General features: G+C 47.3%; 1 protein-coding gene across 6 annotated transcripts in view; it reads right to left on the bottom strand.

The window, feature by feature from the left end:
• DAB1 (DAB adaptor protein 1) overlaps positions 1 to 26,712 on the bottom strand; it is a 1,148,653-nt gene that overhangs the window by 47,993 nt on the left and 1,073,948 nt on the right. For all 6 annotated transcript variants that reach the window (XM_046006944.1, XM_046006943.1, XM_046006941.1 and 3 more), the window contains 5 exons: positions 24,624 to 24,755; positions 23,869 to 23,988; positions 23,313 to 23,351; positions 21,753 to 21,818; positions 15,229 to 15,288 (listed from right to left, as the gene is read on the bottom strand). In XM_046006944.1, the coding sequence (XP_045862900.1) occupies positions 15,229 to 15,288; positions 21,753 to 21,818; positions 23,313 to 23,351; positions 23,869 to 23,988; positions 24,624 to 24,755 (417 nt within the window). The remainder of the gene's footprint in view (positions 1 to 15,228; positions 15,289 to 21,752; positions 21,819 to 23,312; positions 23,352 to 23,868; positions 23,989 to 24,623; positions 24,756 to 26,712) is intronic.

The following is a 26,712-nucleotide window of genomic DNA, read 5'->3' as shown; positions in this document are numbered from 1 at the left end:
TAAGTCACTTTTGATTCACCTCTCTCCCCTACCGTGACATCCACTCATTAATTAAGATACGGTAATTCTGGGGCGCCTGGGTGGCTAAGTCATCAAGTGTCTGCCTTCGGCTCAGGTAATGGTTGCAAGCTCCTGGGATCAAGCCCCGAATTGGGCTCCCTACTCAGCAGGAAGCCTGCTTCTCCCTCTTCCAATGCCCCTGCTTGCATTCCCTCTCGCTGCCCCCTCTCTGTCAAATAAATAAATACAATCTTAAAAAAAAAAAAAGAAAGAAATGGTCATTGTACCTCTAGAATGTATCCCAGACAGTCCATTCTGGTCTGAAGTAGAAGGGATGGTTTTAATATTAATATTAAGACCTCATCCCTTCTTGGCCAGGCAGGAGTCATGCAAGACAAATTAATAATAATGGTTACTGTTAAATGGAACTTCGTCTGTGTATACAGACATATACATTTAATTAAATATATTAATTAACATATTAATAATTTAATTAATATTCACATGTTAATTCCTTTAATTATTCCAACAAATGTAGGTGCTATTGCTCTCCTCATTCTCAGAGGAGTAAACTGAGACACAGAAGGATTACTTAACTTGCTCAAGGTCATATGGCTAGTAAATAGTAGAGCTACAATTTTCACCAAAGTTGGCTAACTTTGGAATACGTGCTCTTAACTATTATGCTACACTGAGGGGAACAAAAGGTGTCAGACAATCTGTGATTTAAGACCAGGGAGAAAGTTAAGGGTTTTGGAAGGAGTATCCACAGTGGGCAGTTTAGGAGCCCGCCCTGCTACAGCCCACCCCCATCTTCTCTGGAGGACCCTGGCCTGTTCACAATGCAAGTAAGGATGCCTGGGGGTCAAGGGGTTGGAAATTTCTAGATGACTACGGAAAGAACAACAGAGAAATAGCCAGAGAGACAAGGAGGTGGAAAAATACAAGAAATCAGGAATGAAGCCGGAGTATTGGGCCGACAGCACACAACGGTGGGAAGGAGGAGTAATGGAGACCGGGGAAGCTGCTAACCCGCCAGAGAGAAACACGGTGAGGCACGGACAGAGCTCTCCGAAAGGCGGGCAAGGGGAAGTGGGGCGGGGAGAGTGTGTCACATGGGAGTCAATGTCACCTTCACAGGAGCCATTCTTTATGTACAAGTCAGGAGTGAGGGATGCCTCCTTCAGAACCAGACCTTATTGCCCTCTCCCCCTAGCATCTCAACCTCAGTCTTCTTGTGCATAAAATGGAGACAATCACAGCTTCCTTGTTAATTAAACTAGATAAACTTAGTGGAGTATGAGAATCCAGTGGGGGAGCTTTCTCAGTCTCCCTTTACACACACACTCATGCACGTGCACACAAACACATGCACGTGAGCCTTACCAAAGCAGATCTGGGGGTGGGGCCAAGGAAGTTGTGTTTTTATAAGTATCACAAATGGCCGTTCAGACGTGTCTTTGCGAATCATTGAACCAGCTACAGCTTTGCCAAGCAACACCCATGCTCCGTGGCCCCCACCAAGTGCTCAGCAAATGTTCATTTCTTGCCTCCTTTCTAAGTCATGGCTAAAACAGGTTTTGCGTGTTTGGGGGTGGGGCAGTCACCAACATGTATTTCTGAATTCTCCATGATCATTCATCTCTTTCTCCTTTTTTACAACTCGAGTTTGTTCATTATCCTTCTGTAAGCACTAATAATGGCAGTTAGGGAGAGAGAAAGGGCCTCCGCATGATGATTTATCCAGAAAAGCTAAATTACTGTACCAAGAGAGAATGAGTATCTGTGTCAATGGATATTTATGGGGAAACGGTATATTACAGCTGTGCTCATTAGAGATGCTGTAGTTAAGGTTCTGTGAATGTTAATGGTCTGTATTAGAGGAATAATGATGGACTCACAGCAGCAGCAGTTAACAGATACCGCTGGACCACATTTTTTCGCCATGTAACACATCTCCAAACAATCTAATTTATGCCCACTGAAGGGTGTCAGGGCACCCTTACCTTGTGGCTAGTACTGTGGTTGCTTCAGCCCAGGTAACAATTGGTGCAGGGTGCCAAGAACAAGAGGGACAGACTCCTCCTGCCTTTTGTTTGAAATCCCATGTGTTCTGGTCTTCAAGACAGGTTGGCCCGGTTGGGAAGATCGTTTACTGGCTTTGGGTAGGGTGGCCCTATATCCTGGTTAGCTTAAGAACAGTTCCTGTTCATGCCTGCTGTGCTGATGGCATTGTTAACAGCAGACCCCTTTTGCTTTCCAAAGTAACCCAGTTTGGATGATAAACTAGGTCACCTTAGATTTAACCTCAGAGAGAACTGGCTTAGATTCTTAGTGATGACTCTTCTAGACATGCTAAGTGATTTAACTCTTCTGATCTCTATTATCCTTCATAGTAGAGGAGAGACCTACTTCTCATGGTTGCTTGGAAGAATACTGCGGTCATGCATTAAGTGCTGCTGTCCCTTGCTTTGGTAATGACAAATGTTCCTTATCCCCACCCCATAGCTAAGAAACTTTCTTGCAGGTTCAGCTCTACCCCAGGCTCTCAGGTTACAACTGATCCTGTTGACTTTGCTTAGCCATGGAGAATTAAAGGCACTCTATGGTCAAACACCAAGGCAGGAAAAAATATCCAATGGAAAAAAGACAGTCTCTTCAATAAATGGTGCTGGGAAAATTGGACAGCTATATACAGCAGAATGAAACTTGACCATTCACTTACTCCATACACAAAGATAAACTCTAAATGGATGAAAGACCTCAATGTGAGACAGGAATCCATCAAAATTCTACAGAAGAACACAGGTAGTGACCTCTTTGACATCGGCCACAGCAACTTCTTTCAAGACAGGTTTCCAAAGGCAAGGGAAACAAAAGCAAAATGAACTTTTGGGACTTCAACAAGATAAAAAGCTTCTCACAGCAAAGGAAACAGTCAGCAAAACAAAGTGGCAACCCATGGAATGGGAGAAGATATTTGCAAATGACAGTACAGACAAAGGGCTGATATCCAGGATCTATAAAGAGCTTCTCAAACTCAACACCCAAAAAACCCCCAAATAATCAAGTCAAAAAATGGGCGGAAGACGTGAGCGGACACTTCTGAAAAGAAGACATACAAATGGCTAACAGACACATGAAAAAAATGTTCATTGTCATTAGCCATCAGGGAAATTCAAATCAAAACATAGTGAGATACCACCTTAGACCAGTTAGAATGGCAAAAATTGACAAGGCAAGAAACAACAAATGTAGGCAAGGATGTGGAGAAAGGGGAACCCTTTTACACTGTTGATGTGAATGTAAGTTGGTGCAGCTACTTTGGAAAACTGTGGAGATTCTTTATAAAGTTAAAAATAGAGCTACCTATGACCCAGCAATTGCACTAGTGGGTATTTACCCCAAAGATACAGACAGAGTGAAAAGAAGGGCCACATGCACCCCAATGTTCATAGCCGCAATGGCCACACTGGCCAAACTGTGGGAAGAACAAAGATGCCCTTCAACAGAAGAATAGATAAAGAAGATGTGGTCCATATATACAATGGAATATTACTCAGCCATCAGAAAGGATGAATATCCAACTTTAGCATCAACATGGATGAAACTGGAGGAGATTATGCTGAGTGAAATAAGTCAAGCAGAGAAAGTCAATTATCACATGGTTTCACTTATTTGTGGAACATAAGGAATAGCATGGAGGACATTAGGAGATGGAAAGGAAAAATGAAGGAGAGGGGAATCGGAGGGGGAGATGAACCATGAGAGACTATGGACTATGAGAAACTGAGGGTTTTAGAGGGGAGGGGGTGGGGGGATGGAGTAGCCCGATGATGGGTATTAAGAAGGGCATGTATTGCATGGAGCACTGGGTATTATATGCAAACAATGAATCTTGGAACACTACATCAAAAACTAATGATGTACTGTTAAAAAAAAAAAAAAGGCATTCTAGCCCCTCCTTTATAAACTAAAGTTATTCCCACCCATAGATCACAAGCGCCCTAGTGATTGGGCTGGGTCTGACGCCTCCTCCTGTCTCTCGAAGCACTTGGTATAGTCCCATGGCCATAATAGCTCATAATAATAATTACGGCTAACATTTATTGAGCACTTACGATGTGCCAGGTGCTGATCTATATGTTATACATATACTCCCTTATTCAGTCCTCAGAAGAATTCTATGAGGTAGGCACCACAGTCAGTACTCACATTTTTGAGTGAACAAATAGACCATCCAGGTTCACACAACTTGTAATTGAGGTAGGAAGCAGGGCTTTCAGCAGGGCTGAAAGGCTCACACCTCTACCTGTAATTCTAAGTTGACTGCCATGTGCTCTGCCCATGTTGCTAATGGTCACTCAGAACAATCCAAAAGATAAAGCACCCTGCCTAATTGTACAGCTAAGAAGCATAAAGCTCTGATTAACTTCAAATTTTGTGTTCTTCCTGCTGCTTTCCTCTCTCCCAAAGAGGAGGCATGTGGTCTGTGTTCACAAATTCAATTATAGATTAACAGAGACCCCAAAGGAAAAGAACATGAAGCATCTTTTCTTCTGAACAACCCATTTCTCCCACCCATGGAATTAACTAGTGGATTTTTTTTTGACAGTGGTTTTCACATCACCCTCTCTCTGGATCTCTTCCTTTCTAGAAGCTTCTGTCCTTCAGTAAAGGATTCCAGGTGGGTAGGCCTTGAGGCTCCAGTCCTGCTTCAGCCACAACTCCCCTTAGATGTGTTTACATATAAAGCTACTGGAACATTTCAGTTGAATAAAAAAGTCCTAGGGTTTTATAAAAAGCTTGAAGACCATTCCTCTAGGGGCCCAGTGGCAGGTATCTGCACACAGCAACGGAGCGATCCCTGTTTTGTTCAGACATGATTACTGCCAACACACAACTGAGCAAACGGGACGCCAGGCGACTGCTTATGCAAGCACTTATCCCCTTCCACATTTGCATTTGTAGAAAACAAGTTTCAGGAATGATTTAACAACGAGCTGTCTACAACTCTGCTTGATTCCATTCATGACAGCCCGGTTTTCCAAACCGTGAAAAAAGAGCCAAATATCATTCTAAGTGATAATGTGACACCACCAAAATGCGAGTCAGGGACCGAGAACAGAGAGGGGGATGAAAGGGATGACTACTGTCTTTGGCAAGAAAGTGAAGACAGAGGATGGAAAGGCTGACCTTACAAACACTCCTAGAACCTAGAGACATGAAACAGCACGGATGTAAATGACAGCGCCGGAGGAGAGGAGACCCAGCGTTTGGGTCCTATTGCCTGGTTCATGACCTCCCCAAGCTGGCCACTTCGGAGGTAGCTTAGACATCATGTGTCTCTCACCCCCCACATCAGCAAGATCTTTCCAGATCTACCCCATCATTCGCTCAAATTTACACACCTCCCTACCTCCATGTCTCTCCCGGTCTGCAGGGTCTCACCCTCTGTCTAGACCCACAGTAGTCCTTACTTGTCTATCCCTTGGTCTCTTTGCCTTCAGACCCATTCCTGCCCTCCCCCTGCTCCGTGTGGTAGGACAGGAGACTGATCCCTGTCTGCGCGATTGCCTGAGCTCCCTTGCCAACCTATTTCCTCTTAGACTTGGCCAACAGGAGATGGTAGTTGGACTCTGGATGGTGGGAGGAAGGGAGAAGCACTGAATTTTTTTGCTGGCTCTCTTCAGGCGGGATTCTAGCAGTGGTGGAATCAAGTGCATAGTTTCAGTTTCCACCAGATGTCCGGTCCCTCTGGGCTGGCCCAGGCCCCGCTCCTGCTGGACAGCTCCCTCTAAGCTACAGGATCTGCTGGGAGCCTGGGCCCCGCTGTCCTTCCAGCCCTGGGGATGGTAGCAACTTCTGACTCTTACTAATTTGGGTTGCCCCACTGTCTTCTGTTTGGCTCTGCAGCTCTTCTAACACCTTCGTAACAAGTTCTCTACATTAAATTCCCTCTATTAAATTACCTCCTGTGGGTTCTGTTTTCCTGACTTCATCCTGATAGATACACAGAGTTAATCCCATTAGCTTCTTAACAGTCTCTCCAATGGCTTAAGCCACCTGCCGCAGGCCACCAAAGTGACGGTGAGAATCACAACTCCATCAGCACCACTCCACACCTGAGAACATCAGTGGCTTCCCAGCCAATCCCCGTGTCTGAGCACCACATTCTAGGCCCTTCTCTCATGAGTGCTGGGTTCCCCTGGCACCTAGTCTCCTGCTTCCTGGAAGGCGTCCTGCAGTCCCACCACCCCACTTTTCCTCAGTCCTTGGGATATGGTGTGTTTTCCCACATTTCAGTGCCTTTAAACATTCAGCTCCTTCTTCCTGAATACTGTTTCACCTTCCTCTAGTGCCAAGTTACCCTCATCTTTGAAGACTCTACCTTCTGGGTGAAGACCTTGTGAACTCCCTCAGGCAAAGTGTGCTGCCTCCCCACTGTGCTCCCACAGCATCTTCTAGAAGGCCTCTTACCGCCTGGATTACATCGATTGCAACTATTTGCATAAGTTTCCCTTCCTGAGACCATTGAGATTCTCAAGCAGCCAGCCTTATTCATCTCTCTATCTCTACTGAGTAGGACACTTTCTGGCGGTAGAAGGTTCTTAGTACTTATTTGCCAAAGGGATGAATAAAGGAATCAATAAGTGAACAGAAGTTGTAAGGGAACTCAGAAAAGAAGGACTCTTCAGCACCTGAGCGGTGGGATTACAAGTCCTGAAGGTCTGGGACTTCAGGCAGGGGGCCAAGGCCAGAGGCGGGCATGTTCACGGGCGCTCACCACAAGTGTTCTGGAGGGATTCCCGCACCGGTGGGGAGGCTAAACCAGCAGCTTTTCATATTCTCCTTAACTCTGAGATTCTAGGAATTTTGGATTCTATCTCAGGATGGTTTTGCTAAGTGCTGCGATAAGAAAGCCTGCCTGAGGAACGCGAGATGGGGCCAACTTCTTTTTCCTTCGTGGGAATATGCAGATTCAGATTCCTCTCCCCTAGCTCAGGAAGACCTCCTCTTGTGTGACATCTATGTTAACTGCATTCCGATGATTATCATTTCTCTACAATGTGGTGCTTAATGAGGAAGTGAAACTGACAAATGCTCAGACTAGATTTAATTCAATTATGAAACATCTTGATCCAGATTTCAAACTAAAGGAAAAACCAACTGCTGAATTGTGAATGAAAATTTATTTGCCATGAAAGATGGGGATGGGGGGGTGGGGGGTGGCTAGGAAGAGTTGTCCAGAGAATTTTGGCAATGCTTCACATCAATGGATTGACTCTTCCTACATTTGCAGCAGGGAAACTGAATTAAATCTAGGGCAAGGAAGGGGTGCCTGGGTGGCTCAGTGGGTTAAGCCTTCTGCTCAGGTCATGATCCCAGAGTCCTGGGATCGAGCCCCACATGGGGCTCCCTGCTCAGCTGAAAGCCTGCTTCTCCCTCTCCCTCTGCTGCTCCCCCTGGTTGTGCTCTCTCACTTGCTCACTCTATTAAATGAATAAATAAAATAGCTTTTTAAAAAATCTAGGGCAAACAAAATCAACCAAATACTGATCATTGAGGGACAGGGGTCTTGTACAGAAACACAGGCGTTTGGCGGGTGGGAGGCAGGGAAGGCCAAATGACAGCTCCTGATTTTCTGAGGGAGGCAGCTTTCATTGGGATTTGTTCTTTGGGGTTCCCAATTATTTTTTTCAACATCAGGAAGAAGAAAACAGTGCACAGGGAGTGTGAGGGGTCTGGAACGAGTCATACACAGGCATGCCTCATGGAACTCAGGTTAAAGGGGGAAAGGGGTGTTCACGGGCTCTCCAGGGACTGGCCTCAGCAGCAATGAATAACGGAAGTCAGAAACCAGCCTGAGTACTATTTCTGTCTACGGTGAGGAAGAGGAGATGGGGGCTTGCCATTTTCTTTAGTCCTAAAGGCAATATGTTTTAGTGGAAATTGTGTGGGTTCCTGAGTCGGAACAACGAAAGGTTCATCTCCTGGCTCTGCCCCTTACCAGCTTTGTAACTGTGGGTGAGCGATGCGACCTCTGGAAGCCTCAGCTTCTGTATATGTAACTGATCTCCCAGCTGTGGTCTGAAACAAGACAGGCTGGAACCATGGTCCAGGCTACCTGTGGCTCACAGCATGTGCTCCATAAAGTCAGCCTGCTTTTTCCCCAGCCAAGTTCCCGTAGACTCTCAGTATGCGTGCCCAGTGGCCTGGTGCTATGACACAGAGAAAGGGAATGAAGGGAAGCCTGGACTGGAGATCCGAATACTGGGGTTTCTAGCAGTTTCTCCCAGCATGGCTCCTTTTCAAGACACACCAGACAGATGGAGAGTGCAGATGTCAAGCTCTCCAGAAGGAAACGAAGGAGGAACCGATCTTCTAAGTACCAACTCCGTGCCTAATGCTTGTTCAGTGTGGTGCCTTGATTACGATGCTTGGTAAACTTGTTTCCCGCCAGAGCAGTGACTTCACAGGGCAATGCCATCACTTATTGCTGTGCAATGAAAGCCAGGAAGAGGAGGATGGAGACGGGAACGGGGCCTCTGGGGTATCTAGCTTGGCAGCTGAGAAAGTGGGAGCAAGACGGTGAGGTAAATACTGGATGTAATAAACATGGGGGCAACTGAACATGAAGACAGATGCGTAATTCTAAGATCCATTCCTGCACTCACCTTCATAGCACGAGGACCCTACAGAAACATTCACCTGCTGCTGGCATGCTCCTAGGACCAGGGAACTCACTACTCTGAGAACTATCCTGTCCTCTGAAAAATCAATTCAGATGGTCTCATTTTTCTTTTTTTTTATAACAAGAGAGCTGTGCCTCTTGTTATAAAACTTGAGTCTTTCTTGTAATCCTAGAAGAGCCTATGAATCGACTGGCGGCAACTAACACACACTATCCCTCAATATTTCCGCCCCTGGGGTCCGCAAAAGCAACCCCCCTTCCTCACAGAAAATGCTCTCACGTTGCTTCCTGAGTCCTACAAAAGCCCTGAGATGTTGGCAGAGGATGGTGGGCATTTCTACTTTGCAGAACAGAACAATGAGTCTTGGAAACTCGAAGTGATTGGCACAGATCACGCCCAAAGTGAGGAAGGCAGCTCAGGGGGAGTCCGATCATTCCTTCAAATTTCTGAATCCATGTTTCCAACCCCCTCCCCCCCCCCAAAAAAAAAGAACGTTGATGGTAGCTTATCAATTTGACAACGCGTGTGTCCCTCCTGTTTACCACTATGTCAAACTTTGGAGTCTCTCTTTTGAAGGCCAAAGAAAGTTCAGCTAGAATCCACTGACTGGTTATTACTGATAATTAGAAAGCCTTTTATGTTCAGTACAACTACATGGGGTTTTAAACTGGACAATTAGGGGGTGAAGGGTCCTTTTTCAGCCTTAAGCATATTACACGAAGTGGGAAGGAAGGGAGGGGAGAAGACAGAGGCTGGGTGTTTCTCACGTGACAATGACATGAGGCACGCTACAGTTTAGGTCTGAGTCATTGAAAGAGTTGACCATGAAGGTTAAGTCTCAACCAAGTTCAGGGTTGTGGGGCATAACAGGGTCTGAAGGAGGCACTTCTGCAACCTGGGAATGCACTGTTCCACTTGAGGTCCCCCTGCAGAATCAGAATCATGTTCAAAGGCTAACAGAGTGCAAAAAGCACTGAATAATGGATGTGGTAATGGGCAGTTTAGCAGACACCTTCCTCAGCACTCAGGACTGCACATTTCTGACAGCCCCAGAGAGGCCAGGATGTTTGTCTAAAGAACATGAGCAGCATTATCAGCTGGCAAAGGAAGACTGCCTTCATGTCCCTTGTTTCTTTGAGGAGACTGATGATAAATTCATCCGTTCTAAGAGCTGCTAAGTAGAGGCAGTGGAAACTCAGGAGCCCAAGGACCTCAGTGATATGCCCAGAAGGCACTTGGCCTACAATGTCCTGTTCATCCTTCAAGGCTCTGCCCAAGTGAAACCTCCTTCCTCCCTGTCTTTCTAGCCGGCTAACACTCCCTATCCGTCAACATCTGTGTTATCGGGGGTTCAGAGACCCAGGCATAAACAAACAAACAAACAAACAAACAAACATAAACAAGCCTGTGTGCAAATCTGCCAGCTGCCTTGTATTTGCGGGAGTGAGTGGGAATAACCCTTCTCCTGATTCTGAATCCTAGGAAAGGGTTGGGGGGGAGCGTAGCATGACCTTAAGAGCAGATCTGCTAGAAGAAGGGAGCATGATAGGTCTGGATCAAAACAAGCCAACAAAAGCATCCAAGCATATTATCGGTGAAAGGGGAACAAGGAACTGGTACTGTTCAGCACCCCATGGTTATGAGGTCTGGTGGGGTAAACTAGAGCATGGATGCATGAAGCTGGGGAAGGAGAGTGAAGAGAGGGAATCTGCTTTCTCTCTGGACCAGCAGCCCAGAGAGAATGATTGTCTTGATGAGCAGCCCAGCTCATCAAGACACAAACTGCGGTCCTATAACTTGAAGCATTGAGGTAGGTACGACCCACAAGAAATGCAACGAACTCTAACTTCAGAGCCAGACTCTAGCATGCAATACATCTAATGTCACACCTTGGTGAGGGGATCTCTGACCATGGAAGATGACAATGAGCCAGGGACTAAGCTCTGTGACAGACGTTTTGAAGCTGCAGTCAAAGATCCCACTGGCTTCATGGCCCACAAAAATTTCCATGCACACGTGTGTGGGTTTTTTGGTTCTGTTTTGTTTTTTCATGGGGAAAGGGTCTACCATCAAAAGCTCAAAGAGATTCCAACTCCCCAGAGGAGTAACTTTAGAGAGAGTGATGAATAAAAGTGATTCCTGTCCTCAAGGAGCTCACAGAAAAGTAAGAGAAGCAAATAGAATAGAGTATCTCACACAGTTTAATCCCTACTCTGCACCAAGCCCCGCGCAGATTCACATCCTTCAGCTCCTTTAGTCTTTAACACAAACATTCTAAGGCAGGTACTGCTACTAACCCCAAAGCCAAGGCCTTTAAGAAAATCAGTCAATGGCGGGGCGCCTGGGTGGCTTAGCGGGTTAAGCCGCTGCCTTCGGCTCAGGTCATGATCTCAGGGTCCTGGGATCGAGTCCTGCATCAGGCTCTCTGCTCAGCAGGGAGCCTGCTTTCCTCTCACTCTCTCTGCCTGCCTCTCTGCCTACTTGTGAGCTCTCTCTGTCAAATAAATAAATAAATCTTTAAAAAAATATTAAATTTAAGAAAATCAGTCAATGGCTCATGTGGATTCATTAAGAAAAGGTAACAACGCATTGTGATCATGGTCATGGCAAAGAGGAACAGAGAGGTCTCCTGGTGTGGTGTGGGGGGTGGTTTATTACTCTGGGGCAAAGAAGGCTTCCGGGAAGAGGTGTGCAATTACCTAGCACACTTGCAATCCCCTGCTTTGCTGGCACATTACTTGTAAGGGCAACACTCTGAAATGTTCTCATTTAATCTAATCCATATCCCGTTAAGGGTTTTACATAAAGGTCTCCTTTAACCCTCTGAACAAAGCTACAAGGCAGGCACTACTTTCTCTTTACAGATGATGATGCTGAGGTTTAGAGATGGAAAACGATACTCAAAGACCCTTGGTAGGTGGCCCAGATGAGAGCACACCCAGGTCTGATGCTGAAGATCAGGCCATTTTCGCTGGGGCTGATTCGTGGTTTGCCCCAGTGACTGCCTCATACTGAGTCTCCTACTTGGCTCTGGGCAGACCTGGACCCAAGGAAGAAGAAGCCCAGGGGTATCTAGAGCAACAGATCACAGGGCAGTTTCCGTTCTTGTGGGAAACCTGTGGAAGGCCCCAAAAGGCCTGGAAGCGGCTTAATAAGCACAATTAGGTTGTCTTTGGTTTACTTGTGCTTCTGGCTAAGGAGCAGGTAGCGAAGGAGCAAACAGCAAGCTGACAGCAGGGATATTCAGAGCACCGAGGCATCCTAGGGAGTATGCACTCACCAGAGAGGCAGGTCCATGGAGGCAAGCCTGGAGGACAGGAAGGTCCCAGAATGGGGATGGATGTGGGATATTTAAAGGACCTCTAAGAAGTTTAGGCAAGTGGGATCAAGTTTCCAATGCATACGCTATCTTCTCCTCAAAACAGTTTAGTAAGTTGGGTTCAGTTACTCTTTTTGGTAGATGAGAACAATGAGGCACAGAAACAAGGGAACTTATGAGAAGTCCCACAGGTTGTAAGAGCAGGAGTTGAGATTCCAAATGCAAGCACCTGCCTTGGTGCTTGCGACTTGCAACCTCTCTTCGGCTTTGAAAAATGTGGAAACTGTTTATGGAAAAGCCAGAATCACCCAGATGCTTCTAGGACTCTGCTGGGAACAGAGGGCTGGGAGCTCCTGCAGGCCACTCAGGCAGCCCAGATAGTTCCCAAGAAAAAACCTTAGCATCGGGGCGCCTGGGTGGCTCAGTGGATTAGGCCACTGCCTTCGGCTCGGGTCATGATCTCAGGGTCCTGGGATCGAGCCCCGCATCGGGCTCTCTGCTCCGCGGGGAGCCTGCTTCCTCCTCTCTCTCTGCCTGCCTCTCTACCTACTTGTGATCTCTCTCTCTGTCAAATAAATAAAAATTAAAAAAAAAAAAAACAAAAAAAAAAAACCTTAGCATCTTTACCTAATGCCTATTTCAGCATCAGAAAAACAGGAAATTAATTCCCTTTAAAAGAAAGCAGGATTTTCATCAATTTCTTCTATAGGGCAGAGTTGTTTGTATGTTTATGAAACATTCCTAGCATGGCTGTGTCATGCCCAGCTTCTATGTGCTGGGACCTGGCCTTGCTTATGGTAGTTCAGGGACCTGGGGAAGCTCCTGGATGTGATGGGCAAGGAGAAGAGTTTCAACGCTGGGTGCTAATGCTGTTAAAACAGAGGAATGAGAAGGAGTGGATCACAGAGGGAGGGAGATCTGCGGACACTGGGTAGAGCAGAAGACCAGAAAGTCTCCCTGAGCCCCCAGGGCCTGAAGCTAATGTTAGGGATGTTAGAAGAGGACACGGCTCCTTCAGGAGGCTGCAGATTGCAGGAAAGCAGGACAGGAGGGGAGGGGGTGGTCAAGACGGAGGTAGACCAGAGGTATGGGCTGAGGCCAGCATCAGAGTACTGTGTATGGCAGGCTAAGGAGCTTGGATTTTTTTTTTTTTTTAACCTACTAAGCATGGAGATGGTGTGGTCAGACTGTTAATAAATTCACAAAAACCAAGGCAGCAAATGGAGCATGTTTCCTCACATATCTAAACCTGTTAGGGGCAAGTGAGGCAATTTAGGCAGACACAAATTGAATTGTGGGGAGCTGTGTGATGGGAGCTGCACCAAATGGAAATACGGAAAACAGACCAGTGTCTAGGTGACAAGGAGATTTGACAAATGCAAAGGCCTCAGGGAGAAACACAGCTTTTTCTCCAAGCAGCACTGTGGTGCACGTTCTCTACTATATTGTAGACTCAAGTTTTTGAGAAGGCCGTGCATTCAGATATGCTTTTTCGCAAAATCTAACTACTGGAAGCAGTAGTTAGGTACAGTATGGCAGTTGCAAGATAGTGGGTAAGGAATGGACGTTGACAGGAAGAAATTTCACCAGGTAAAAGGGGAGTGGGGGCAGCGGAGGGTAGGAACCCAGAAAGACTCTCAGCTCGAGAGGACAGCAGCTCAGGTTTGGAAGGGACAACAGAGCTCATCTTCACCCTCGACCCACTCCACATTTGAATCTCCCATAGTCTTTCTAACCAGTCATTCTCTAGCCTCTGTTCACACAGCTCCAGTGATGGGGAGCTCACTCCCTTACATGCCAGCATTTCTACCCTTCAGCTCTGACCCACCATTCAGGAATGTCATTCTCGCTGGACGCGGTGGTGCGCGCCTGTAGCCCCAGCTACTCGGGAGGCTGAGGCAGGAGGATCGCTTGAGCCCAGGAGTTCTGGGCTGTAGTGTGCTATGGCAATCGGGTGTCCGTACTAATTTCGGCATCAATATGGTGACCTCCCGGGAGCGGGGGACCACCAGGTTGCCTAAGGAGAGGTGAACCGGCCTAGGTTGGAAACGGAGCTGGTCAAAATTCCCGTGCTGATCAGGAATGTCATTCTCCCTCTAGGCTGAAGGTAGCTTTCTTGTAGGACCCCTCACTGGTCTCAGTTCCATGAACTGGCCAACACAGAACAGCGTCCTCCCTCTTCCATCCAGTGGCCCTTGGTGCTCCCATCTCCAAGTTTATGGTTTCTTTTCTCCAGGTCAAGCTTTTCTAGGTCCTTCTGTGGCCTCCCTGAGAATGGGGATTCAAACTGCCCTATCGATCTGACCTTGAAACATGCAGGGGTGCCTTTCATGTCTCTCACAGGGTGGGGCCCAGGACCAAAACCAATGGCCCAGATAGCATCATTCAGCCTCACTGCTGTCCTATTAGGGTCAGAGCTGGAATGTCTAAGGGTCTGTCTTCACAGCCTGTGCTTTTTCCATCCATTATTAAGCTGAGAACAACAGTGACTCAACACCCTAGTTCTTTTTACAAGGGCCATGGCCAAGTCCACATACCCCTGAGGAAAAGTTTCCCGGAGCTCCCGAGTTATGGACAGAAGTTCTGAGTGCCAGCCGGCGGTCATAAACACAGGCCTGGCCTCGCAGTGGCACGAGGCATTGTCACAGAGCTTGCGACTTCTCGTTTACAGGGGTCCCTCCAGCTGCTGGGGTCGAGAGGTGGCCGAGAGTTCTTTGCACTCTACATGGTCTTTTTTATAGTGGTCTGTCCACTGGCGGGACCCACATACACCACAAAGGCCCTGGTCACCTCTCCGACTGTCCCTCTGAGACTTGTCAACCCCTTTCAAATTGAATGGCTGACCCTCGTCCCAGGGTCAAGACACTGCCCCCATCTTACCAGGTATAATGAAGTCTTTGGTGGGAGACTTTTGGCATCACACACCTGAGACCTTGAGGCCTTCAGACATAGTGGTTTGCACAATTCAACTCCCTGCCGCTCATGGGGCCAGACCCTGGTCCAGACTGGCACCCCTTCCTCAGCCCCACCATTTCTGCTTTACGCCTCCTTCCCTCCGACTCACTGAGGAGTCCTTAGCATGGAGGCCCTGGCAGAGCTCTACCCGTTGTGACGCTTACATCCAGAAGAGGGGTTCCTTTCCTTAGCTGGTAGACAGAGTTCCCTAAGAAGGCAGGTTATGCGAACCTGGCAGAAGAGAGAAGGTGTACTTACACTTACAGGTTGACTTTTTGGCACATCATAAACACCTTCCTTCTTTTGGCTGGTGGGAACCTGTGGAAAAATCAAATTCGACACCGTCAAAACACTTTGCTATTCCACTTTTGAAGAACAAAGCAACCCCACTTCAACTCCGAGCTGGCTGGGTGTGGAAGAGAACGGCCCCTGAGGCCCGAGGGTCCCAAATCAAAGGGGCTGCTGGGATTGTAGGGACAGCAGGCCAGGCTCCTCCCCTGGGGACAGCTGGGTGAGGGAGGAGTGTGTGAACCACTTCGTAAATGTTTGCAGGGGCTCTCTGCCACTGGGCTCCTCCTGGAATCACAGAACAGGGGGCTGTGGAGACCCCAGGGGTCACATCCTCGTTTTACCAAGGACAGAAATGGGACCCAGGGAGGTGCTCTAACTCGTGCAAAGCGATTAAAATGAGTGTGTGGCTGAGCTTAAGTTGCTTGGTGCAAAGACTGAGAGCCAGGTTATTTAAAAATATGGCAAATACCGAGGTCTCCGTATCAAGAATGGCTTCTGCTGGGATTGTAGACAAGCCGTGTGATAGTCACCAAACTTTTTTTTCCAAGAAAAGGGGCCATCAGTGGCATGAAACATGTAAGACGAGAATCTGAAAATTTCAGTTGCTTTTGAAAATGTATCTACATCTTCCCTCCCTTCGTCCTCTGACTCATCCGTCTGGTCTCACTACTGGGCCACTTGGTAACTGCACCGCCCTGAGCAGGCTACTTAGCTCCTCTGGGCTTCATGGTTATAAAATGGGTGCTCTTGCCTCTGCTTCTCAGGTGGGTTATTGTGGGGATCGAAAGAGAAAGGAGAAGGTAAATATAAACTCCTGGGAGCTATAATCCTGTGAAGGGTTAGAATGGTAGCTTCTTTCACCCCTGACACCTCATGTAAGTGTAAGAACGTATTCTATAATACCAACAACCACAGATATGTGGAATATTTTTCTAATGAGTCAATCGAGGGCTTTACACCGAAACCTTCCGGCTTGCAAGCAATCACTCATGCTTCCCAACACAGCGCAGCTCACACCTCCAACGGACGCCTCAGCCTGTAGTGACTTTACAACCGTCTGCTAGTCTGTGTCCCTTTTCATCAGATCGGGAGCTCCTTAAGAGCCGGCATGGTGCCTATAGCTCAGTAGGCATTGGGTAAATGTCTTCGGGGTAAATGTATCATCAGAAATGTGGGCAACAGTGAGGAAACAGAAAAAGTATCTCTTAGGCTTGGACCAGCCAACTCTACCACTGACGAGAAGAAGGAGGAATTTCGGCTCCTTCCTCGAGTCCCCCTTTCTATCTGAACTCTCATCAGCTCAACTTAAAATCCTTATAATAATCCTAAGAACTTGGTATCAGAATCTTCACTTTACACAGTAGAAAGAGAGGCTCAGAGAGGTTAGGGAAACCCTTCCAAAGCTTGCAAGCTAGTTAAGTGATGAGATTCAAACCCAGCTCTTTCTTGCTGCCAGACAAGACATTTATGACTAAAGGCATGAATTCACATGGACAAGGTGCCTTCTGTGTGCCAGGCACTGTTCTGAATGTTTGTGTTTACACATATTCTCATGTAATCCTTGGGACTAGTCAGTTGGGCAAGGATGACAACTGTCCCCATGGTGCAAAGGAGGAGAAGGAAGCCCAGAGGGGCTCCTGCAGGTGGGCGGGGCTGCCAGGGTTAGAGTCCTGGTGCTCTGCCTTTTAACTACTCCACTGTACACACAGCTGCATCTCACCCTCCGTTCACACCCCCACCCCACCCCTGTAGCTGTTCTGATGGCATCTTTTCCTTGGGCATCACTTCCATACTCTCAGAAGGTTGTGCACATTCTTGCAGAAAAGAGGACAACGAGGGAGGGAGCACGGAGATGCACTTTCTGAGCTGCTCCTGCAAACCTCAGCTCGCCGGTCGCCAATGAAGAATATAGTTTCTTTGCTCCTGATAATGGGCCTCCCTCTGAAAAGAATCCTCTAAGAATGCCTACCGAGTCCTTGCTAACAAGGGCCAATAAATTACCAGCCCGCACTTGTATTTTTACTAGCTCACCCTTTCCTGGGCCAAATGAACAGCATTTCTGTGCCCCGTAATTCACAGCTCACTATGGGCACTTAGCAAGCTGAACCACGGCTGAGTCTCAATTATCCCTGCAAATGGAGGAGAAGCGGCAGGACGGATAAACCCAAACTGTGCATAATTGAAAAAGCTTGGCTGCTCGGCTCTCCCATGGGTGAGATATCAATCTGCCTGTTTGTCCTTGAAGATTTATGTCTGCTGGGATATCTTCTTGGGAGCCTCGCCTGCCTCTCTACCTGGTGGGAGCCTTCCTCTGTACCCTTTGTAACCTCTGGTACAAACTTCCACTAAAAAAATCAAAGCAGCCAAGAGCCCATTATGCGTCGTGCTCTGTGCGTTCCCTGGGACAGTGATGGAGAACAAGCTGGTATGGCCCCCGATGGAATGGAGCTTGTCTTATTCGGGGGAGGTGGCAAAGAAATCGGGCTACTCCCGTGAGCATCAAATGTGCTGTTATCTTACTTATATGGGAGCTGTCAAACCACACTGCCGCTGTAAGCTGGGACCGGGCGGATAGTTCACTAGCTGTTTCCCCCTCGGCAAATACCGGTTATGTAATGTTTAAGCACCAAACATTTACCCGGCGTGTGCTAAGGGCGGAACACTGGCAGCAGTGCCTGCGGGATGAAGGCCAGAGAGAGCCTGGTCCCTGTTTTCCTCGCTGCCTGCCTGGTCCCATCTGCCGGCAGACCGTTTCCTAACATGTCACTGCAGAGTGAGTGGGAACAGTTCTGAACCAAATGGAAGTGGGAGAGCTGGTTCCTGATTCCGGCTCTGCCACGGGCTGTGTGATATGAGAGGGTCCCTTGGTTCTCTGAACCTTAGCCTTCTCATCTAGCTGTCGGAGGCATGCAAGGGGGTGCCTAGAAAGTCCCGGAGGGTCGGGACCATGCCGCGGTCCATTCCGTCTCTACGTGCCTGGCACACACGAGGTGCTCCATACAGAACTGGGATTTGAATGAAGGAGTTAACAGATGTGGAATTACTGTGGAAGTTAAATGGGAACCACCAGAAGCAAAGAAGACGCTTCCAGCTCAGTAGCATCCCAATAGTGTTAGAGAGGCAGTTTAAGGGTTGAGTGATGTAGAGGCTCATCATCTTAAAACAACAAAACTTGATACATCACGGGCGATTAAAAATGATTTTTCAAACCAAAGAACGTGAAGAATGCCCGCGTGGAAGGCTGCCGTCTTGCTGGCTCAGGAAGTTGTTAACTCGCTACGGAATGCCGGGTTTAGAAGCGGAGGCTCTGGCCTTGGGCCCAGCCCTTGAATCGGAGGACTTGATTTTCTTACGGTTTAAAACGATAGTCGTCGTAGCTATTCTTATCCTCCTGAGTTATTGCGAGGGTCAGCGTTAAGTGAGGCATAAAAACCCTTGTGCCTCAAGGTTCTGTGTTGTTTTTAAAAAGATGACAGATAACTTTTTCTGATGTACGCAAAAAAGGAAGACCATTATTATTCTTAATCCGGTTTGGGAAATGAGACTACTGATCCTCAAAGAGAGGTTACGCTTACTCAAGAGTCTCTCCCTCCCTCCCGTGGGGGTTGTAAGTAGCAATCAGGCGAGGTGGCAACTTTCCGCTAGGCTCTCCGACAGGAGGCGGCAGGCGAGTCAGGTTCTGCTGCACTTAATACAACATCGTGAGACGTCTTGAAGAGCATCAGACACTGATGACATTCTTAGGAAGCAAAGGGACGAACATTTACACAGAACCTACTATATACGCCTTCACGTCACTTCTAGAAGTAGATGACATAGTATCCCTCATTCTACAGCCGGGGAGACCGAGGTACAGAAGTGATGGACTTCATCCCAGGCCACAAAACAGCTCAAGGAGTAGGCCCCAGGTGCCTCATCTGCCCCAGTGATAAGGTCTGCCTCCTTCCGGAAAACAGAAGGGATGAAAATCTGAGACACCCCCCCCCACACACACCCCCGTCAAGCTGAAGAAGAAGAAAGCAGGACCATCAACTCAGGAGGAAGGGCTATGGGACACTCCTAGGTTCTTAGAATGCAAAGAGGAGCCAGGCTCCTAATCACAGCTCCTTAAAAGCCCTGCCTTATCTTCAGGTCCACGAGCTTATCTCTCCTTAAGCAAATTGGGGCTCAGCTGACTGGCAAAGCAAGCGAGGAGAACAGAGGGTGATAAAATATTCATTTCCTTAAATGGTACCTTCCTGCTCATGATGGACAGACGGGAAGATCCGGAGGTCAGGACTGTTAAAACACAAGTGTGATTTTTAGATAGTGATTTGAAACCTACACAGACTCCAATCACGGATATTCTGAGCCGAAAAGAACCTCGGGATTTATCTATTTACCAAGGTCAGAGGGACCTGGCTGTGCGTTGAGGGTGCCACCTCTCTTAGCTCTGTGACCTTGGGCAAGACACCTTATCTGTGTGAGCCCCACTGTTCTGGCTGTAAGGTGGGAACGATGGTTCAAGTCACTGGTTGTGAGATTCTGATATTGCATGTAAACCCCATTCACAGAGCCGGCCTGAAGTCAGCACTCAAAAAGTGTTAAATAGCTATACATCACACGTGCATGCACGCACACATACATACACACGCTCACACACATACACCACCTCCAAGAATCTTGTCGCCCTGTAAAGCAAGCCAATGTGTATCTCTAAAGAATGACTGTCCTGTGATGAGGCACAAGTTGCAAAAAGCAGCAAAGGGCCTAAGAGACCCTTTGGTCTTATCTGCTCATTTTACAGATGAGTACACTGAGGCTCAGAGAAGGAAAGAAATTTGACAAGCTGGATGAATGGCTGAGTTGATACCTGGACTAAGATCCTGAATCCACACACCGTGTGACCCAGGACAGAGTCTCTTCTGTACATCCTTCTCACGGTCTTGCTTCCTTCTCATGTCAAGATTGGGTTATGGAGAAATTACTCCCCTACCTTATCACTGGGGAAAGGGAGTCTCAGAGAGGGCAACTGTCTTGCCCACCATCACTCAGCCAAAGGTAGCTGGTGAGCGGCCAGAACCAGAGCCCAGCTCTCTGCCAGCCTAAACCGGTCCTTCCCCCACACAGGATGTCCCACACGCCCAACAGTCCCCCCCGCCACCCACAGGGCACAGCGGGAGTCCCGCCAACTACTGCTCAGTCGGAATTCAGAAACCCTGCACTGAAGAGCCTAATTTTGTCTTAAAAGGTATTTTTTCTTCAGAGGATGACTGGTTAATGGCTCCTTTGGCCCCACACTCAGACACCACGAGATTGTAGTAATTTAAAATCTGACACCGAGAACAAATATGCAAGTCCTCCGTGTAAAGACCGGAAACTTCGTGAGCGATGATTTTAAACAGAGCCACAACCTCCCACTTGCATCCAATCCAGACAGACCCAGTGGAGAGAAGTACTTCGATTATTATTCCACAGGACTGGCTGAAACTGAGCTGTCGGCAGAGCTGATGTGATACTTCGGTCGTTTAGAATTCTGTGCATTAGACAGAAACCAAAAATCTGTCTTATTTTTATTACACAAGTAATGCATGCCCAAGGCAGAAAAGCAGACCGCACAACCGAGTAAATTAAGAAAATTAAAATCACTTATTAAATACATTAAATTTTTTCCTTCCTCCATAATGTTTGTATTTCAAATTAAGGCTAAAATTCTAATCAGTGAAAAACTGGATGCTGTCATATTTGTTTGATGTGTTGCTATGGTGCAATTTCTCAAAGTCTTTGATGGAAAGGCATGGGGGAGGACGTGTGAGTTTTGCCTTCACTCACACTGGGTCTGATCTCAGCTCTAAGTAGCTAGGCAGCCCCCGGGAAGCTACCCAACATCTCTGAGTCTCAGTTTCCCCTTGTAAAAGTGGGACTAAATACCTACTTTATATAGCATGTTTGTCAGAACCAAATGAATCACAAAGCGTGTGCAGTGCTCTTCACACGAGCAGACATTTAAGAATATTAATTTACCTTCCCTTTAGGAGGGGTAAAACCTTGAGCTGTTCTTTTCTTTTTTTCGGTTAATATTCCCAGTGCTGTTTTGCAACAGCATTTTTGAATTTGTCCTTGATTTTCAGGAGTGCAGCTAGATTTTTAAAGAAATTTGATGTGCACTTTTTTTGGAGAAATGAAGGACCCTCCTTTATCAGGGACAGCAACCCTCCAATGGATTACTTTATTCCAATGGAAATGTTTGATTCTGGAGTCTACTGAAAACAGTGAAGATCCATTAGCAACCAGAACACTGCACTCAATGGGCCGTTGAACATTTCCACAGCAAGGTGTAGAAACTACTGGTCAGTCTGTAAAAACCAACTCAGAGGAAGGTATTTGGCCAAGCCTGGATGACTGAGGACATGGAGTGAGCCTATGAGAGCAGCGCGCTAGGTTCTGCGGACCCCTCCGTGCAACAGCCGGAGGCAGTGGTGCAATGGAAGGAGAGAGAAGTGATTTTATACCTGATAAATGTTTTCTTCCGTTTCAGGATCACGGATTGGCTCGTGTCCAGCCTCAAACACAATGTACTATTACGGATCGGCCAGAGAGGAAAGGTCAGAGAGGAAGAAGAGAGAGGAAAAAAAAAAGGCATTTGGAATTCAGGATACAAATCACAGTGAGCATTAAAGAAACAGTCGCAACAGAACACACCTTCCAGGGGCAAGTGGACCACTGATAATGCGACACATGCTTTGCACGCTTCTGCCTTTGCTAAGGAAGACAGCAAGGGTCTGAGGGCCAGTCAAACAGCAGTGAAGGCATGGGACCCCTGCGTATCTTTCTGGAGATGTGGCCTCTTTATTCAGTGACATTGGATCTCAGTAAGATCTGCATGTGCCGCACTGCTGAGTGCAAATGACGTGTCCTAGGAACGTCGAGGGGCCTAGCTTCATAATCTGGGTTACAGCAATTGCCTCCCTTTGCTTCCTTCAAGACCAATGTCCTAACTTGGCCCTTAAGTGCTTACAAACCCCAAATCTCCCCATCCCATAAATATCACCTGATTTTACATCCTTAGTTTTAAGCACTGAAAATCAGTGTTGTTGTGTTTATTCCCCTGTGCGTGTTTTGGACTCTAAAGGACCGGGCCATTTCAAGCAGGGCGATATTCTTCATTCTCTATGCTGTCCGTGAGCAGGGGCTGAGCTCATATTCTAGACAAATCTTTGCCCTCAGCGTTCTAGCGCAAGGCCATGCCATTAAGCACATCTTTGGCTTTTGTTAAAAGCCACTTAGGCTAGATACTCCTACTTCAAACACACATATAACTCAGGTGTGTCTGGTTAGAAATACAAGTTCAGGGTTTTACGTCCAACAAGTCCATTTATCGGCTCCTTTCTCTCCTTGGGAATAAGCATGAGTCAAGGTGAGGGGGTTGGGGTTGGTGGTGGGAGGCCTCCTCTTCCCTTCTTTCTGCATCTGTTTGTACAGAGCACATACTTGGATCTTAGACAAGTCATCTCTCCAGCCCCACTGGGGCGGCAACCTTGCAGAGTTCAGGGAAAACTGTGGGCTGGGCTGTCTCTACGATCGCCCTTACCCTGCTCCCAACAGGCCCCATGGCATGAGCCGGCTCATCAGAGGGGCCAGAGACTTGCCCCCATAGCCTTCCCAAAACAGACAAACTGCCCTTTGTGCTTGTACCCCAAAGTCGCCAAAACTCAGTCCCCAGCCCTGGTTCCTAACGCAGAAAAGCCTCCTCATGACCTTGGAATATTCAGGAGACTCCCAAAAACATCCGACTCTGGGATCAAATATTTATAGATTGTGGAGGGGATCAATGCAGGGTTAAGAAGGGAGAAGCGCAACTCCAGATCCCATGCGACTGAGGCCAACCAAACTTCTGTTCATTTTCTATAGAAATCCACCCCCTGAGGGGCTGGCAGCCCTCAGCCTTGAAACTAGCCTTGGTCCCTCTCCAGGCTCTGCGGTCAGGGTGCTCTTCAGGGCTCTACCAACTGTCTGCAACACGGGCCTTGACACTCCTGATCCTAAAAACCCCAATGGTTTTCAGAAATTACCTGGTACACAGGATCTTCAACATCCTCTTCCAAAATTGTCTACAGCAGAGCGAGACAAGGGAGGTAGAAAAGCAGAGGATATAAATAAAGGGAGAGGTATGAGATTGCATTCAGAAATTACAGGACAGTCGAGAGACCAGCTCTGGGGAGGAGAGGCTGCTGGGTCATTTCAGGTAGAAAACAACCCACAGAGGAGAAATGAAAACCCTTGCAGCCCCCCTACCCCCACCCTTAACAACAGCAAAAAAAAAAAAAAAAAAAAAGGCAAAAAAAAAAAAAAAGCAATTGTGTCTCTTCTCTTCACTCCACCACCCCCACCCACCCCGAAATCTTCCTCGGAATTCAAAATTTCACTCTCGCGCACATGTCCAGAATTTCAGAGAATAAAAGATCATCTTTAACGGCTTGCTTTCGGTGCCTGTAATTTATATGGGAACCTTTCATCTTTGTTTATTTCTCCTTGGCAGCAGGAGGACAAGCCCTGACTGTCAGTTTTCATATCTGTTTATTTAAAGTCTCAGTCTTCTCTGGCACTCCGATAAATTCACAGGTATACCTGATACACAGCTTGTTCGCACTGCTTATCCTTTTGTGCCTTTTTTTCCAACTCTTCTCTTTGCTTTAATTCATAAATAAGTTGAAAGAGATCTCTCAAGTCCAGAATAACAGGTTCAGCCTGGAGTAAAAGAGGGGATAAGGCACATGAGTAAGGGAACAGTCCTGAGCCTGAGCGGCCTGTTTTGCTGGTTTTCTTTTTTTTTTTTTGCTACAATCCGCAGCCCTTCTATGAAACTGAAAGCATTCCATCTTTAATTAATTCTACCTTGTTTATATTGGTTTAGCAAATTGCATCTAGGCTAAAGTTCATTTCTTCAACTAATTATATTTGCAAAATCATAATAATCATAAGCATAAAAGGCATTGCTTTTATTTATTAGTAATTTCAAATACAATAAAATTAGGGTAGGCCTTATGCAAAACAGCTATTTGTTTTCTCTTATTTTCTTTTTAAACGAGGCTATGAACACAAGGAAACTTATTTGTATAGTGGTGCCTCCATCCAGCTTCGTCAGAGAGAGAAATAATTAGTCATTATGAAATACACATTAGGAAAACAACAAGAAGACCGGATGGGGCCTGAGCCCACCGTTTCCTTGCTCTGAGGCTATTTATGCTCTTGAGATGGGAGACTGAGCATCAGCATGGCCTCGTCCTACATCAGAGGCGGCCTTCAAAGACCCACAGCGTGACCGGACACGCCATCCCCTACAGCTACGAGGAGAGGCGCCCTCCTCGGATGGGGATACTCACCGCCTGGGCTGTTTTTATGGCGACAAATCTGTGATTCCCTTCCTTCCCACAAATGTATCCAAAGGCCCGGTGATCTGTGATGTCCTTTGCGATGTAGGAAATTTCGTGAACAGCATGATGATGCTGAAGGGCCTGTCGGAGACAAAAGGAAGAGCATATTTCACGGGACTTTCCCTCCGAGCTGTTGATCAATAAGAGATGTGTTTCTGCTACGTGTGAACAGGCCCGAAGGGCTTTGGGAAAGCTGTTGGGTCCAGATGGAAGGAAAAAGAGCTGCGCCTGCCCTTGAGAGACAGAGGCTTCCCTGCATGGTCTCAGCGCTGCGACCGGAGAGATAAACAGGACTGCTCATTCGCTGAAGGCGCGTCTGTGGTAGTGGCTCCCTCCCGGCTTGCCGGGGCCGGTCCCTGCAATTCGGTGGGGCAGGCCCCCACTGCAGCTGGTTTCAGGACACAGCCCAGTCAGAGCTCGGGTGGGATATTTAATAGACTCCCGCACCAGGATCTCTGCATGCGGTGCAGGAGGAGTGCCCTGTGCAGATACTGCAGGAGGGGTGGGGGCCCGTTCAAAGTCACGGGACCGCCAATGCGTACGGGTGCCACCCTTGGTTGAGAGATGGTGACAGAGTGGCTTGAGGAATGAACACCTTTTTCTGTCTTATCCAGAGTCACCGTCTGGGCTATAGGTGGACTCCCTTTGTTCTGAGACTTCTCAGGGGCTGGCTGCTCTGTGGGCAATGCCCATTCCTATATCCCTTTGCCTGAATCCTGGTCCTTTCTGAAGGGTATTTGAGGGGCACCCGGGTGGCTCAGTGGTTTAAGCGGGTGTCTTTGGCTCAGGTGGTGACCCCAGGGTCCTGGGATTGAGCCTTGCCTGGGGCTCCCAGCTCAGCAGGGCGTCTGCTTCTCCTTCTCCCTCTGCTTACCTCTCTTTCTCTCTCTGTGTCTCTCACATAAATAAATATCTTTTAAAAAAGACATCTGAATAGCATCACCTCTGCAAAACCTCCCCTGAACAAGGCCTGCTCTCTCTCTCCCTGCAGAAATAATATATAATTCCAGAGAACTTCAGTCTTGGGGCGCCTGGGTGGCTCTGTCGTTAAGCGTCTGCCTTAGGCTCAGGTCATGATCTCAGGGTCCTGGGGTTGAACCCATGTGCTGGGACTTGGGGGGGCGCTCCCTGCTCAGCAAGAGACCTGCTTTTCCCACTCCCCTGCTTGTGTTCCCTCTCTCGCTGTGTTTCTATCTGTCAAACAAATAAATAAAGTCTTTAAAAAAAGAAAGAGAACTTCAGTCTCTACTGATGCCCAAATTCCTAACCGATTCCTCACACACAGCCCCCCGCAATCTTGCTTTGAAAAATCTCCCTTCTCTGATAGATTTGCCTGATTCCTTATCTGTCTTCCCCACCAGACTCCATCTTCCTCAACTCTGTCATCCTCGAACCTTGTGCTGTGTTTGACCCACAGCTGCTGGCCTCAAGAGTAAATTGGGGTAGTTGACCGGTAATTTGGAAACCTTCTGAAACTGATCTTCCTGTCTTTATTGCTGAAGCCTCCACAAATAATGCTGGCCATCTTTGGCGACGATCATCTTTGTGACCATCTTCCTGCATTAAACCTACTTAAAGCAATCCTCAGTAAACAGTACCCTGTGTATAGGCTTACATTGGCAGCCGGGCATTTTATGATGTGCTTCAAGTCCTTACATAAGGGGTCTTTTTAAAAATTATATTAGGTATTACGAGGCTTGAATTCTAGCCACTGTGTGAACAGAAGGCACTCACTGTACCTCTCCGGACCTTTGTCAATTCTTCTATCCAATGAGAAGTTTGTACCAGATCAGTGGCTCCTAACCCAAAGCCCAGCATCTCCTTGGGTCATTAAAGATAATAAAAAGAAGTCCTAAGCACTTTTCAGCATTTCAAAAAGCGAAACAGAAATGTGTCACTATCCTCACTAAGACAACACATTCCGTTGTGCATGTGAATGAAAATGCCAAGTTCATTTTAGAATTGCATCAGGTTACTGTTGGACTCCTTAGTTCATCTTTGAGAGGATTCTCTTTATTGTTTTAGTTATGGGTTTGAA

This window comes from Meles meles, chromosome 1, assembly GCF_922984935.1.
Source record: "Meles meles chromosome 1, mMelMel3.1 paternal haplotype, whole genome shotgun sequence".
Taxonomy (NCBI): domain Eukaryota; kingdom Metazoa; phylum Chordata; class Mammalia; order Carnivora; family Mustelidae; genus Meles; species Meles meles.
The sequence above is the reverse complement of the archived record's forward strand: the minus strand, read 5'-3'. Positions and strand labels throughout refer to the sequence as shown.